At 37.3% G+C, this 17,321-nt stretch overlaps 1 protein-coding gene across 8 annotated transcripts in view; it reads right to left on the bottom strand.

The window, feature by feature from the left end:
* ANO10 (anoctamin 10) overlaps nt 1–17,321 on the bottom strand; it is a 229,651-nt gene that overhangs the window by 188,369 nt on the left and 23,961 nt on the right. For all 8 annotated transcript variants that reach the window (XR_002785703.2, XR_002785704.2, XM_003409925.4 and 5 more), the window contains exons 3-4: nt 13,592–13,789; nt 11,903–12,037 (exon numbers count right to left, since the gene is read on the bottom strand). Coding sequence is in view for 6 of the 8 variants with exons in the window: in XM_003409925.4 (XP_003409973.3) it covers nt 11,903–12,037; nt 13,592–13,789 (333 nt within the window). In the remaining 2 variants the exon portion in view is untranslated. The remainder of the gene's footprint in view (nt 1–11,902; nt 12,038–13,591; nt 13,790–17,321) is intronic.

The following is a 17,321-nucleotide window of genomic DNA, read 5'->3' as shown; positions in this document are numbered from 1 at the left end:
GAGCACAATTGAGTGTTCTGGAATTCCCATTCTTCACAATGTTGTCCATAGTTTGTTATGATCCACACAGTTGAATGCCTTTGCATAGTCAATAAGGTTATTTGCATAACTATTAACTATTAGGAACCAATAGGAGAAAGTAGGGTCTGAGGGTGTAACGAGATCTTAGCTCACAGGGAAAACCTGAAATGGTATGGCCATCAAGATGAATGCTGGACAACTAAAACACACATATAACAATTTCTAGTTCTCTACTGTGCTTGCCACTCGATGGAAGGAGGAAGAGCCTAAACCGCACAGCCCACAGCACCACCTAACTATCTCAAAATCATGTTGACAATGAAACAATTTGCTAGCTACTTAATGAAATCTATCAAAACACGACTCTGCTGGTATCTGAATACCAGAGGCATAGCTTCCAGCATCACAGCAACACATAAGCCCCCACAGTACAACAAACTGACAGACACGTTGGAGGGGGGTGAGGACAGGTTTCAGCTGAGCTTCCAGACTAAGACAGACTAGGAAGAAAGACCTGGCAGTCTACTTCTGAAAAGCATTAGCCAGTGAAAACCTTATGAATAGCAGCGGAACATTGCCTGATATAGTGCTGGAAGATGAGCCCCCCAGGTTGGAAGGCACTCAAAAGATGACTGGGGAAGAGCTGCCTCCTCAAAGTAGAGTCGACCTTAATGACGTGGATGGAGTAATGCTTTCAGGACCTTCATTTGCTGATGTAGCATGACTCAAAATGAGAAGAAACAGCTGCAAACATCCATGAATAACTTGAACCTGGAATGTATGAAGTATGAATCTAGGAAAATTGGAAATCATCAAAAATGAAATGGAACACATAAACATCAATATCCTAGGCATTAGTGAGCTGAAATGGACTGGTATTGGCCATTTTGAATCGAACAATCATATAGTCTACTATGCTGGGAATGACAACTCGAAGAGGAATGGTGTTGCCTTCATTGTCAAAAAGAACGTTTCAAGATCTATCCTGAAGTACGATGCTGTCAGTGATAGGATGATATCCATATGCCCACAAGGAAGACCAGTTAACACAACTATTATTCAAATTTACACACCAACCACTAGGGCCAAAGATGAAGAAATAGAAGATTTTTATCAACTGCTACAGTCTGAAATTGATCGAACATGCAATCAAGATGCATTGATAATTACTGGCAACTGGAACGCGAAAGTTGGAAACAAAGAAGAAGGATCAGTAGTTGGAAAATATGGCCTTGGTGATAGAAACAATGCCGGAGATCAGATGATAGAATTTTGCAAGACCAATGACTTCTTCATTGCAAATACCTTCTTTCACCAACATAAACGGCGGCTACACACATGGACCTTGCCAGATGAAATGCACAAAAATCAAATTGACTACATCTGTGGAAAGAGCCGATGGAAAAACTCAATATCATCAGTCAGAACAAGGCCAGGGGCCGACTGTGGAACAGACCATCAATTGCTCATATGCAAGTTCAAGCTGAAACTGAAGAAAATCAGAGCAAGTCCACGAGAGCCAAAATATGACCTTAAGCATATCCCACCTGAATTTAGAGACCATCTGAAGAATAGATTTGATGCATCGAACACTAGTGATCGAAGACCAGACGAGCAGTGGAATGACATCAAGGACATCATCCATGAAGAAAGCAAGAGGTCACTGAAAAGACAGGAAAGAAAGAAAAGACCAAGATGGATGTCAGAGGAGACTCTGAAACTTGCTCTTGAGCATCAAGCAGCTAAAGCAAAAGGAAGAATTCATGAAGTAAAAGAACTGTACAGAAGATTTCAAAGGGCCTCTCGAGAAGACAAAATAAAGTATTATGATGACATGTGCAAAGAGCTGGAGATGGAAAACCAAAAGGGAAGAACATGCTCAGCGTTTCTCAAGCTGAAAGAGCTGAAGAAAACATTCAAACCTCGAGTTGCAATACTGAAGGATTCCATGGGGAAAATATTAAATGATGCAGGAAGCAGCAAAAGAAGATGGAAGGAATACACGGAGTCATTATACCAAAAAGAATTAGTCAATATTCAAGCATTTCAAGAGGTGGCATATGATCAGGAACCGATGGTACTGACGGAAGAAGTCCAAGCTGCTCTGAAGGCATTGGCAAAAAATAAGGCTCCAGGAATTGATGGAATATCAATTGAGATGTTTCAACAAACAGATGCAGTGCTGGAGGTGCTCACTCACCTATGCCAAGAAATATGGAAGACAGCTTCCTGGCCAGCTCACTGGAAGAGATCCATATTTATGCCTATTCCCAAGAAAGATGATCCAACCAAATGTGGAAATTATAGAGCAATATCATTAATATCACACGCAAGCAAAATTCTGCTGAAGATCATTAAAAAACGGGTGCAGCAGTATATCGACGGGGAACTGCCAGAAATTCAGGCTGGTTTCAGAAGAGGACGTGGAACCAGGAATATCATTGCTGATATCAGATGGATCCTAACTGAAAGCAGAGAATACCAAAAGAATGTTTACCTGTGTTTATATTGATTATGCAAAGGCATTTGACTGTATGGATCATAACAAACTATGGATAATACTGCGAAGAATGGGAATTCCAAAACACTTAGTTGTGCTCATGAGGAACCTTTACATAGATCAAGAGGCAGTTGTTCGGACAGAACAAGGGGATACTGATTGGTTTAAAGTCAGGAAAGGTGTGCATCAGGGTTGTATCCTTTCACCATACCTATTTAATCTGTACGCTGAACAAATAATACGAGAAGCTGGACTATATGAAGAAGAACGGGGCATCAGGATTGGAGGAAAACTCGTTAACAACCTGCGTTATGCAGATGACACAACCTTGCTTGCTGAAAGTGAAGAGGACTTGAAGCACTTAGTAACAAAGATCAAAGACCACAGCCTTCAGTATGGGTTACACCTCAACATAAAGAAAACAAAAATCCTCACAACTGGACCAATGAGTAACATTATGATAAATGGAGAAAAGATTGAAGTTGTCAAGGATTTCATTTTACTTGGATCCACAATCAACAGCCATGGTAGCAGCAGTCAAGAAATCAAAAGACGCATTGTATTGGGCAAATCTGCTGCAAAGGACCTCTTCAAAGTGTTGAAGAGCAAAGATGTCACCTTGAAGACTCAGGTGCGCCTGGCCCAAGCCATGGTATTTTCAATTGCATCATATGCATGTGAAAGTTGGACAATGAATAAGGAAGACCAAAGAAGAGTTGAATTGTGGTGTTGGCGAAGAATATTGAATATACCATGGACTGCCGAAAGAACAAACTAATCTGTCTTGGAAGAAGTACAACCAGAATGCTCCTTAGAAGCAAGGATGGTGAGACTGCGTCTTACATACTTTGGGCATGTTGTCAGGAGGCATCAGTCCCTGGAGAAGAACACCATGCTTGGTAAAGTACATGGTCAGTGGAAAAGAGGAAGACCCTCAACGAAGTGGACTGACACAGTGGCTGCAACAATGAGCTCAAGCATAACAACGATTGTGAGGATGGTGCAGGACCGGGCAGTGTTTCGTTCTGTTGTGCGTAGGGTCGCTATGAGTCGGAACTGACTCGACGGCACCCAACAACAACAACAACTACAGTCAAAACACGACATTGCGGCAGATCAATTTATAACCATTGTATATAAAACTAAAGTCAAATTAGACCTAAGATAATGGAGAGTGTTTCTCATAAAAGCCCTTGCCAGCTCCCATGGTGCAGACGGGATCACACGGAGCCAGTGAAAGTCTCTTCTGATCAGCTTCAGAGAAGAAGCTGCTTAAGAGGGCGGTTCCCACAACAGCAACACAAAATTTAAAGGCTAAAATAAGCCTTCCTGTTTACTTCTGTGGATTAACTTAACTACAATCTAGCATTTTAAGTGACTCTAAATTTTAGTGGTTCTGAATTTTGCACTTTGAAAGTAGCTAGCAGTTTATAATTATATATACACCATTTCTTCAGCAGAACATTTATATAAAATTAAAACAATATTAAAATATAACAGCATTTTGAGGATCACATTTTCAAAATCATCAAGAAACAGAATAACACATAATTTAAAATCTAGCTTTGACAACTTAAATACAATTCTTATCTCAGTTTTCAAATGAGCATGATTGAGATGATTTTATTGTTTAGTACAAAATATTTAGTATTACAAACTATTTGTAATGATAAAATGTACGAATACATACAACTTAAAATTATAGTAAATATTTAGTATTTTAAATAAAAGAATCCTTGTTTATAAAAACCTTGTTCTGTCAGCGAGGAAGTTATTTTTAGTATAGCTTCAGGGCACCAAACTGGATACCTACACACCCAAGAGAAATACATTTACATATTTCTTTCAAGTTTTCTTTTACATGAAAATTTCTCTCTTTGAAGCTGCCAGGAGCATTAGAAAACTGCTGCTTCAGAGTCCCGTCAGATGAAAAAGCATAACCACTCTTTTCTCTATCCCAGTCATAACCCAGATGTCGTACCCACACAGAAACACACAGATGGAAGCAGTGATTTCCACAAGCTAGTCTGATTAATGCAGGTGGAAAGGGAGAAATACGGATGTTTACATTACTAACCAAGACAGTACCTTAGACAACTTTGTATTTTATCTGATTCAGTACCCAACTGTGTCTGAAAACATTCTTTGCACTCTGCCCCCACCCTAACCTACACACATGCTTCCAAAAACAGCCAGTCTGGGAAAACTGGGGGTTCATTAGAAAATAAGTAATAATCACAAAGAAACTAGCACAAAACTATGGTACTATTAATAATAATACAAGGAAAAAAAGGATAATTATAAACAAAAGGCAGGAAAGAAACAACAGACTATTGCAGCATCAAGCAATGAAAAACTGTGAAACTCTTCATGAAATTAAAGGAATTAAAGCACATACTGCACCTTTGAAATTAAAACTCAAAGAAGAACTAAGAAAGCCTAGCGAGGCAAAACTCAGAAAACAATGTAAGCAAAAAAGAAAACAGAGATACAAAGTTATAATAAAAGCTACAAAAAGGCTGAAAACAAAGTCAGGGAAAATGGTAACCAAGCTTAAGAAGATTAAGCAAGAACAAAGACTTAAAAAAAAAAAGTACAGAGAAAATGTAAGACACCAGAGAGTCCACATATATATAATTGGCATCCCTGAAGACTAGAACAGATTAAATACAACCAAAGCTTCAAAGGCAATTGAAGAAAAACTTTCCTGAAATAATGGTAATCTTTAATCTATGCACTGAAAGAACACATGTCCAATCAAAAAAAAAAAAACTGATACAAAATAATCAGCATCAAGACATATGCAGATTGAGTGGAAATGAGGACAAACAACAATGACAACCACCTATATTCAAATTTCCTGCTATTTCTTAAAAGCCATGCAGATCAACAAGGAAAGCAAGTAAATACATCTATAACGTATGTTTACAGACTAACTCAGAGACAGAGAAGACTACAAAAGCCAAGTTACATGTAATCCAGGCAATAAAGACCCAAGAACCCAAAAAGCTCTAGACTACAGCCTAGAATGGTGGAGGAACCCCAACAGGAGCTGTGCAAAAAAACAAGAAGGGCAGAGGGGTCCTAAAAAAAAGCCCCGTCACCAGAAATGCAAATCAAAACTACAGTGAGATTTCATCTCACTCCAACAAGGCTGGCATTAATCCAAAAAACACAAAATAACAAATGTTGGGAGAGGTTGTGAAGATACTGGAACACTTATACACTGCTGGTGGGAATGTAAAATGGTACAACCACTTTGGAAATCGATTTGGCACTTCCTTAAAAAACTAGAAATAGAAGTACCATACAATCCAGCAATCCCACTCCTTGGAATATATCCTAGAGGAATAAGAGCCTTTACATGAACAGATATATGCACACCCATGTTCACTGCAGCACTGTTTACAATAGCAAAAAGATGTAGGCAACCAAGGTGCCCATCAATGATGGATGAATGGATAAAGAAATTATGGTATATTCACACAATGGAATGCTATGAATAGATAAAGAACAATGATGAATCTGTGAAACATTTCATAACATGGAGGAACCTGGAAGGCATTATGCTGAGTGAAATCAGTCAGTTGCAAAAGGACAAATATTGTATGAAACCACTATTATAAGAACTCGAAAAATAGTTTCAACAAAGAAGAAAATATTGTTTGATGGTTATGAGAGTGGGGAGGGAGGGAGGGAGAGAGGTTTTCACTATTAGACAGTAGATAAGAACTACTTTAGGTGAAGGGAAAGACAATACACAATACAGGAGAGGTCAGCACAACTGAACTAAACCAAAAGCAAAGAAGTTTCCTGAATAAACTGAATGCTTCGAAGGCCAGCGTAGCAGGGGCAGGGATTTGGGGACCATGGTTTCAGGGGACATCTAAGTCAATTAGCATAATAAAATCTATTAAGAAAACATGCCACATCCCACTTTGGAGAGTGGCATCTGGGGTCTTAAAAGCTAGCAAGTAGCTATCTAAGATACATCAATTGGTCTCAACCCACCTGCTGTAAAGGTGATCGAAGAATACCAAAGACACAAGGTAATTATGAGCCCAAGAGACAGAAAGGGCCACATAAACCAGAGACTACATCAACCTGAGACCAGAAGAACTAGATGGTGCCCAGCTACAACCAATGACTGCCCCAACAGGGAACACAACAAAGAACCCCTGAGTGAGCAGCAGAGCAATGGGATGCAGACCTCAAATTCTCATAAGAAGACCAGACATAATGGTCTGATTGAGACTAGAAGTACCCCAGAGGTCATGGTCCCAGACCTTCTGTTAGCCCAAGACCGGAGCCATTCCCAAGGCCAACTCTTCAGACAAGGATCGGACTGGACTATGGGATAGAAAATGATACTGGTGAAGAGTGAGCTTCTTGGATCAAGTAGACACATGAGACTATGTGGGCAGCTCCTGTCTGGAGGGGAGATGGGAGGGCAGAGGGGGCAGAAGCTGGCCAAATGGACACGAAAATAGAGAGTGGAGGGAAGGAGCGTGCTGTCTCATTAGGGGAAGAGCAACTAGGAGTATGTAGCAAGGTGTATATAAATCTTTGTATGAGAGCCTGACTTGATTTGTAAACTTTCACTTAAAGCACAACGAAAATTTTAAAAAAGAATCCCCTCGCCAAAATAAAAACAATTGCTGTCAAGTCAATTATGACTCATAGTGCCTGCATGTGTTGCAGGGTAGAATTGCATTCCACAAGGTTTTCAAGGCTATGACCTTTTGAAAAAACATGGCCAGGCCTTTCTTCCAGGGTAGCTCTGGGTGGGTTTGAACCACCAATATTTCAGCTAGCAGTCCAGTGCTTAACTGTCTGTGCCACCCAGGACTCCTGGAGGGGTCCTAGTGGTACAGAAAATCCAGATAACATGAACTAGGATTTATCACCATTCCCCTGGTGGGAACCTGTGAGAACAGGTTTGTGACATGATGGGTCAGAGCACTGTCAACATGAGGAGTTGAAAGGAAGAGCTTGGAACATGCACAAAAGAAGAAATGGCTGACATATGAAAGTACTGCTTCTGGGGAACATATAGGGAAACACCTTGGAAAGTAATGAGGTCCTTGGAGATAGTACCCCATGGTGAAGAAAAAGAAGGGAAAAAGTGATAAGATGATAGCATTAAAAAAAATTTTTTTAAAGACAAACAAAAACTCCCATGGGGGTGAGGAGGTGGCAGGGAGAGACGCTACTTGGTTTTAAAAATGCCTTTAGTATGGTAATGGGAGAGGAAGCCTGTCATTGACCCAGAAAGCCATCTAAACTCCTCTCCTTTATATTCCAAAGGCTCTCATGATAATGGATGATACTGGAATATCCTAAACATCGAAACAGTGATAAGAAAATTAAAAGTCTACATGCATATGAAGATACTTAAAAGAAAAGAAGAAACAGAAAACGTGAATAAAAACTTCCAGCAGATGAAAGTCCATCAGAAAAATCTAGCCACAAAGGAGGGGAAAACTGCAACATGACACTCCAATGTTAATTTAAAATGATTTCAAATATCAAAGAACCTCAAGAGAAAGAAGAGAAGAGGGCAAACAAACAGAAGACATAAAATGGGAACTGATAGAACTCAGGAAAAGTTCTCACAGAAAAATACAAAATCTCAGAAACAAAGGCTAAATTAAAACAAAGGCAGGCCAACTGTGATGAAAAACAGAGAAAGACAGAGAGGTTAGAAATGAGAAGAGCCAAGAAAATTAGACAAAAATAAAGAGGTAAAAAGGATCAACGGAAAGCAATGGATACAGAAAATGAGCAATGAAGATCCAACACATGTAAATTGAGTCCCTGAAGAAGAAAAAGCAATGAAACAACTAAAGTTTAGAACTATGTTGTCGTTGTTTGTTGCCATGGAGTCAATTCTGACTCTGGGCAACCCCAGGTGTGCACAGTAGGACTGCCCTCACGGAGTTTTCAAGGCTGTGATCCTTCAGAAGTAGATCACCAGGCCTGCCTGCCGAGACGCCTATGGGAGGGTTTAAACTGCCAACCTTTTGGCTAGTAGACAAGTGCTTAATTGTTTGCACCACCCAGGGACTTCATTTACAACTATAATGTCCCCCAAAATATTACAAAATAAAATAAGACTTGAATGTGCATGCTGAAGGTATAACATGTACTTAAAAATTTTACCAAGAAAAACAATCTTTAAGACATACCCTAGTAAAATTATTAGACTTCAAACACACACAAAAAAAAAATTCCATGGGCTTTGAGGCTAAAAGGCCAAGACATTTAAAAAACAAAGAAAACAATGCTGCCAGCAGACTTCAACAGCAACATTTAATGCAAGAAAGAAAAGAGCAACATCTGCAAGACTCCAGAGGAAAAAATATGTGAGCCAAAGACTTTTATCCAGTCACTGCCCTTCAAATATCAAAGCACAGGGGAAAAAATACTTTGAACATGAAAGAACCAAGGGGCTACTGCATCCATGAGTCCTTTCTAAGAAATCTACTAAAGGATAAGCTTCATCCAAATAAGGGATGATTAGAAACACCTTACCAATATTGGATGTATTCAACAGGAGATCTAAGATTAAAAAAACAATAATAATAAAGTAGAAGAGTATGTCATGTCAAATGTTCTGACAATGTAGAAAATACATACACACAAAAGAATGAGAGAAAGAGCATGAAGAGTGAAAGAAAGATAAAAGTAGAATAAGCTAACTGAAACCAATATATACTTAAGAATCCAAAGATAAACACTAAGAGTAATAAAACTGACTAAAATTAGGTTGGAAAAGGGAGAAGTAGAAAGATTATTAGCAAATATTGTTGCTCATAGTAGAGAACTAACAGTGAGTATACAAAGTTATTACTATAAGAGTAGTATTAGAGCAAAAGTAAAAACCTTCCTAAATATTAAAAATTTTTAAGAGAAAAAAAAAATCTGGACCACGTAGAGAAAGACTGTATATCTATACAATAAAAAGATCGTTAAATAAAATGGGAAAACTGAGACCAAATAGATTGATTGTAGGAATAAATGCAAATGCGCTGTACTTACCTATTAAAAGATTTTTAGACAACTCATAAAACAAAACCTACTTCTGTGGTGTGTTCTATACACCTAAAACAATATGATTAAGAAAGTCAAAATATTAATGGATGGGCAAAGGTATATTAGGAAAATGCAAACAAAAATAAGGCCAGGATCACAAGGTGCCAATCATGCCAAAACGCAATGAGACAAAGGAGGACATTTCATAATGCCAAAAGACTACAATACACATTGGCAAAATAACAGTTGTGAGTATCTATGCACAAAAACCCCACAGCAGAAATTTTCATTAAGCAGAAACTACAAGAGAAGCAAAGAGAAACAGAAACACACTAAGAGTAAGCAGCTTTCCCTCTTTCAGCATGAATAAGACTCATGGATTAAAACATAATAAGGGATATAGAAGGCCTACACAATATGATCAATGAGGTAGGTCTTAAATATATCAAACTTCATTTCCTAAAACTAAAGAATACGCCTTCTTTTTAAATACATACAGAACATTACACACAAAAAAAAACCTCAATAAATTTTAAAAAGCAACTATACAAACATCATTCCTTGAAACAATGCAACAAAACTAGAAATTAATAATTTTTTAAAGGGGCCCTTCTACCTGGAAATTTTAAAACTATTGAATAACTCTTAGATAAAAAAGGAAATACAAAATAAAGTACAGAATTTCTATACATCGGACTTATGAGGTATAGCTAAAGCAATGGTCAAAGAAAAACAAAGTCTTAAATAAGTACTTAACAATAAAAATAAAAGAATGAACACAAGGTGAATGGGTGTTTAACCCATTTCAGAAAGAAAAATTACAACAAAGTACAAAAAGATGAAAGCAGGAATTAATGAGCTAGGAAACAGACACACAGTAGAACTAATAAGTAAATTAAACAGGGAGGGAAAAAAAGTAAACAGAATTGACAAATCACTAGTTATCTATGTAAGAAAAAAGAGAGAGCATAAATAAAATAATGACAAGAGGGAAATAATCATTAAAGTGAATGAATGAAAAAGATCCTGAGAGAAATTTGCACAAATCAATTCACATACATTTGAAAACCTAGATAAAATGGATACTTCTCTATAAAAATAAAATTTACCCAAACTGACCTCAGTAGAGATAGAAAGCCTAAACAAACCAATTTCCATAAATGATTTAGAAAAAACTATCCAAAGACTTAAACCACAAATATTAGAGCCAGATGATTTCATACAGGGATTCTACCAAATCTTTAAAAAACAGTAAGACATTAGTCATATATACAAGAAAAAAAAAAGTAGAAAGAAATCTTACACTTCAGAAGTTATATCATTGATATTAAAATTAGCATAGTTTTTCAAGCCGTTTTATGTATATTGTAAGAAAAGGCAAATTAGTAACTATGTTAATGTTATCAAAAAATAAATAAATAAACCCGTTGCTGTCGAGTCGATTCCGACTCATAGCAACCCTGTAGGACAGAGTAGAACTGCCCCATAAGGTTTCCAAGGAGCCCCTGGTAGATTCGAACTGCCGACCTTTTGGTTAGCAACCAAACTCTTAACCACTACTCCACCAGAGTTTCTGTTAATGTTCTTAAGAATCAAAGTTTTAAATGTAAGTGAAAACAGATATAATATAAGACCAAAGAAATTAAGTAAAATCTTATGATTTAAACTGAAATTCAAAATTTCAATATAAACTGCTAATTTTTGACAATGTATTTCCTAGCTAACAGAATACTTTAAAATCTTCAGAAATTTGAAATAGAGAACATATTGACTTAAAGCTGCAATATGATAAAGCTCAAAAACCAAAAGATACGTTTGTGAAAAAACAGGTTATTATAAAGATGGTTAACGTTTTCAGTAGGAAAAAAAAAATTAAGCCTCTATAATTTGTTATTTGGAAACCCTGGTTGCATAGTGGTTAAGTGCTACAGCTGCTAACCAAAAGGTCGACAGTTCGATCCACCAGGCACTCCTTGAAACATCTATGGGGCAGTTCTGCTCTGTTTTATAGGGTCACTATGAGTCAGAATCGACTCGACAGCAACAGGTTTCAGGTTTAATTTGTTATTTATTTCTGTTGTTATTATTGTTAGATGCCATCAAGTCGAATTCGATTCATGGGGGATCCCATGCGACAGAGTAGAATGGCCCCATAAGGTTTTGTAGACTTCAAGCTTTATGGGAGCAGACTGCCAGGTCTTTCTCTCGCAGAGCCGCTAGGTGGGTTCAAACCACCAACTTTTCTGTTAGCAGCCAAGCGCTTAACCTTTGCACCACCAGGGCTTCTAAGAAAAAATAATTGCATTAGAAGAGGTATTCATAAAACTGGTTGATATGATGACTTACATAACGATTTTCCTGGATACAACTTTGCCTGGGGGTAACCAGGGATCATCTTTTCATCTCTGGCTCTAAGATTTTCAAGTTCATGCTTGATAATGAATTGACATTCTGCCATTGTGAGGAAATCATCATTGTCATCTAAAATTAAGCCAAAAAATTTGAATTATTTTCTCTGCAATAATGTCAAAGTAAAAACTAAGTAATAATACTCAAATTGCCTGGGATTATGGAAATAATAATGTAAACAATTAGCATAAGTAAGCAAAGTATAAAATTGATGAATCAAATACAACATAAAGCTCCTTAAATATTTGATGAGAATAGAAAATTCAGTCATACTTTCACATAATACAATCCTTCCATTACAGCAATAGTTATTACAGGCAGACACCAAATTACAAACTAGTTCCTTTCCTAAATCTGTCTTTAAGTAGAATTTGTAGTAGTAGAAACAGTTAGGTACGTTCGTATCTAATGTCAGTTAGTCAAACGTTGTCTTAGTGTATAGCATTATAGTTACTTTTCTATGCATAAAAAACATTAAAGAAATACTTCCAGATACACTAAAACATCTTTAACATAAAAATATAGTAGTAATAATAATGTTTTGATCCGTGTCACAAAGTAGCAAGTGTTTGTTATTATAAACCATTGTATGTACCTCGAATTTTTAATATAATAGGCTTGACGGGGGTTGGTTCATAAATACGGGTTGTATGTAAGTCGGACATTCATAACTGGGGGCTGCCTATACATAACATGGTACAAACATCCAAACAGCAGACACTTGCTTGATCTCATTAAGTACCAATGAACAAAATGCAATATATTCTTTAATTCTAACAGTATCTCTAATCAGGGATGTAATTGGAGAAGTTTGTGTATATGACAAATTCTCCTCCTTTGAACGCTCAAACCCAGACCATTCCCTTTTGAAGTCAAACATAACTTCCATAAATGAGGGAGAATATGAAGTCTGATAAGAAAATACTATAGCTCTTCGACAGGTGAATCCTCGCACATGAGGTGAATTTCATCTTGATCATTTATTCACTAAGGTATAAAAAATCCAGGGTGAGCCCGAAGAAGTCTAATCATGTCTTATAACTCTGAAGGCCTTTGAAGGGACCAGTTGGATTCTGAAATTAAACTCGTACCCTGATATCACAGCCACCTTGGTGTTCACAGTAGTGTTCAGAATCTGATCTTTTCCAGAACCCCCCATTTGGGCTGGAACTGAGTCAGTTATTCCACCGTACTCAGTAGGAGCCAGAAAATTCAGGAAATGAGGATTCTAGGACACTGAATAGAATATGTTTCTTCCATTTTAAGATTTATAAGATTTTTCTATAAAAAGTTGATGAATATTCACCATTCTAAGAATTAGAATAATAAGTTACCTTGTCCTAGTTTACGTTCATCTATTCCAGGGTGGCAAAGTAAGGCCCATGGACCAAATGTGGTTAACTACCTGATTTTGTAAATAAAGTTTTACTGGTACACAGTCACCCTCGTTTGTCTACTTATTGCTTAAGGCTGCTTTTGTTCTACAATGGCAATGTTGAATAGTTGCCAGAGAAACCATATAGCCAGCAGTGCCTAAAATATTTAATACATGGCTCTTTACTAAAAAAAAGTTTGCTGACCCCTGATAAATTGATTCAGCCAGAAACAAAGAATTGAGGGACTTACCACCAAAACCTTTGAAGTTCTGTCGGGTTCCATATGTGAAGGCTCTCATGGTGTTATCATTGCACTCTTTTACCAAGCCCAGTGCTTCTGCCCCCAGTAGCAATCTAATATTGGAAGCGCCAACAAGATATAAGTTTTGATTTTCTAACGTTTCTTTCTCGTATTTATTTAACAAGGGTCTAAACAACAGCTGGGCGCCTTTAAAGAAAAGATAAGCACAATTTTAGAAAAACATAAAAGCTTAAAAAAAGGAAAACTATATTATTATGTTACTACTTCAGTAGAAAGAAAAGAAATTATATTAACAATTTAAATCTTCCAAATAAATAAGAATCAAAGTAAGTTGGGGAATGGCAGTTCATTATAGCTTTATTTTTTTTAATTTTATGGTGGCAAAATATATGAAGAAAACATTTAGCATTTTTAAGTGTACAATTCAGTGACATGAATTACATTCACTACCCTGTGTAACCATCACCGCTATTTCCAAAAGTTTTTCTTCACTCCAAATAGCCCCTCAGTACCCCTTAAGCAATAATGCTCCATTTCCCCTATCCCCAAGCCCTTGGGAACCAATAAGCTTTGGTTTCCATGCATTTGTCTGTTCAAGGTATTCCATGTAAGTGAGATCATACAGTATTTGTTCTTTTGTATCTGACTTATTTCACTCAGCATAATGCTTTCAAGGTTAAACTATGCATAAGAACTTCATTTCTCCTTATGGTTGAATAACAGTCCATTGTAATATACACCACATTTTGTTTACCCATTCTTCCATTGAGGGACACTTGAGCTGTTTCCACATTTTGGCTATTGGGAATAACACTGCAATGAACATTGGTGAACATGTGCCTGTTTGAGCCTCTGCTTTCAATTCTTTGGGTATATACCTAGGAATGGAATGGCTGGGTCATCTGGTAGCTCTAACTTTTTGAGGAAAAAACTGATTTCCACTGCAGCTGCACCATTTACCTCCTCACCAGCAATGCGTGAGGTTCTCATTTCTCCACATTCTTGTCAACACTTGTTATTTTCCATTTTTCTGATAATAGACATCCTAATTGGAAACCCTGGTGGCATAGTGGTTAAGTGCTACAGCTGCTAACCAAGAGGTAGGCAGTTTAAATCTGCCAGGCGCTCCTTGGAAACTCTATGGGGCAGTTCTACTCTGTCCTATAGGGTCGCTATGAGTCAGAATCTCAACGGCACTGGGTTTGGAATGGGGGTGAAGTGGTTTCTCACGGTGGTTTTGATGTGTGTTTTTCTAATGACACTGCACATCTTTTCATGTGCTTATTGACATTTGCATATCCTCTTTGGAGAAATGTCTATTCAAGTCCTTCGCCAGTTTTTTAATTGGGATGGTCACCTTTTTATCATTGACCTTTACAGCTTTTTTTAATAAATGAAAAACTGGAAAATGCAGTAATACATGGCTTGCAAGTCACTCAAATCAAAAGTGGACCTGAGACAATAATCTAACATTTATTAGCCCCAGGTATAAAATTATACTGAATAAAAATATGGAACAAGAGGATACAGTTTCTTAATATAAAAATAAGAATCTAAGATTTAAGAAAATTAATTTGAAATGAAATTTCCAGGGGAGAAAAAAACACAAACGTAATACACATTAGACTATAACAATCTTTGTAAACATTACTAAAAAAATAATAAAAAGCAATGCAATTTTTCAATGATTTTTTTCCCTGTAAATTTCTACATTCAATTAGGTTTAATGATATTTTTCTTAAATAGGTTTCCAAAAACATTAATCAAAGATGTTATGATTTGATATTGTATGTGTAATTATTATTTAAAAGATTATGGAGAAAAAAGGATTTTTTTCCCCAAACTTTTTATATCTACCCACATCAAGCTTTTAAAGGTACATTTCTTTACTATTTACCCTGTAGAAAGGGCAGACAGGAATTATGAATATATTAATTAGATGGTGGCAGGATAATGAGCAGAACTTATATCGTACTTACCAAGTAGACTAAAATATTAATATTAACATATTATGCCACTAATATTTAGGTAGTTTATAGTATAGTGTAAAAAACTAATAAAAAGTAAAATATGTTCAATTCTCAGAAAATACAAATGGCTCTTAAATGTAAGAACCTTAACGTCACTCAGATTAGGATAAATGCAAATTAAAATTATACCAATATACTGTTTTTTACTTCTCACACTGCATAGGTCAGAAGGTTGATAACAAACTAGGTTGATGAGTATGGCAGCCACAGAGGTGCCCCACTCCACTCAACTCTCCCTTCAAGAGAATCGGCTGCAAGGAGCAGAGCTGCCTGACAGTCTCCTGATGCTGCACATTTTATCTGATGTACACTCATGCCACCTGATGTACACTCATGCCACACTTCTCCCAGCTGCTCCCAGCCACTGGCTGAGAAGGGAGGCGATACTGGACCAAGGCTACTTCTGCTCAACATGGGTTTCTCTATGGCAACATTTGGGCCTGGCCAAGACTTTCTCAGAACTCTGCTGTGGTCTGAGGCTGTTCCTATTCAACCCTTCTTCCTTCCCTCTCTCCTTTCACAGGTGTCAGACCAGCAGCACAGTGACGGCTCTCCCTGCCTACTCCTGCTCTCTTCCCCTTTAACTTTCCACCAGTGTTTCCCTCAATAAATCTCTTATGCATCAAATCCCATCCTGGCATCTCTTGCTTGGAAAACCCAAATGGATGCAGTGAGAATGTGGGAATGGTACTCTCGGGTATTTCTAGGGGAATATAAATTGGTATAAACTTTATGAAACACCATTTGTCAATATCTTGTTTTGTAAAAGAGCAGTCCCCATCTTCTCCCTCCCCACAATTCACCTTGCCCAGAGGAAACCACTTTCGAACTGTTCAGGTTATTCCTGTTACTTGCATTCATGTCACCAAATAAGATGCTTAGAAAGCTATTTCTAGATTTCTCAGTCCTAGGTCTTAAATAGGTGAGAATTAAGCTCTCTTTTCTCCCCATCCTCAGCATTTCTATGCACCATTTCCATCATTCCATTCTCACTAGATAGTTATCATTGTTTTGGTTTCATCGTTTTTGTTAGTTGCCGTGTCCTAAATCATGGTGACCCATGTAAAACAGAATGAAATGTTCTCCAGCCCTGGACCATTCTCATGATCTTCGATATGTGTGAGCTCATTGTTTTGGCTATTGTGCCAATTCATTTCATTGAAAGTTTCCTTTGTTTTTGCTGACCCTCTACTTTATCAAATATGATGCCATATTTTGAGTGCCTCCCAACCTCCCCTTCAGCACTATATTGGACAATGTCCTACTGCTATCCATAAGGTTTTCATAGAAATTTTTGGAAGTAGATCACCAGGCCTTTTTCCTAGTCTTAGCTTCATTATTAGTCAGTATTTATGTTATTAAGACTATATACATTATTTATAGCTGATCCTTACAGCATACTATGATTTTCCTTTTCTGTGCTTTCCTTGACTGTCTTATCACTTGCTTAGTTTATTATGTAGTTATTGATAATTCAAGCCCCCCAAGTTCTCGGCCAATTGTCTAAACCTCCCTTTGATGCACTGAGATGAAAGCTATTCTATCAACATCATCTTAGAGAAATCTCTCTTCACTCTACCCTCACGTGAACCTTGCCAACAGTCTGGCAGGGTTCAAAATTCTAGATTGAAAACTACTGTCCTTCAGAATTTTGAAGATATTATGCCACTGCTTCCTAGCTTCACTGT

The sequence above is a fragment of the Loxodonta africana genome, chromosome 22 (assembly GCF_030014295.1).
Source record: "Loxodonta africana isolate mLoxAfr1 chromosome 22, mLoxAfr1.hap2, whole genome shotgun sequence".
Taxonomy (NCBI): Eukaryota; Metazoa; Chordata; class Mammalia; order Proboscidea; family Elephantidae; genus Loxodonta; species Loxodonta africana.
This window is presented reverse-complemented; position numbering and strand designations above follow the sequence as displayed.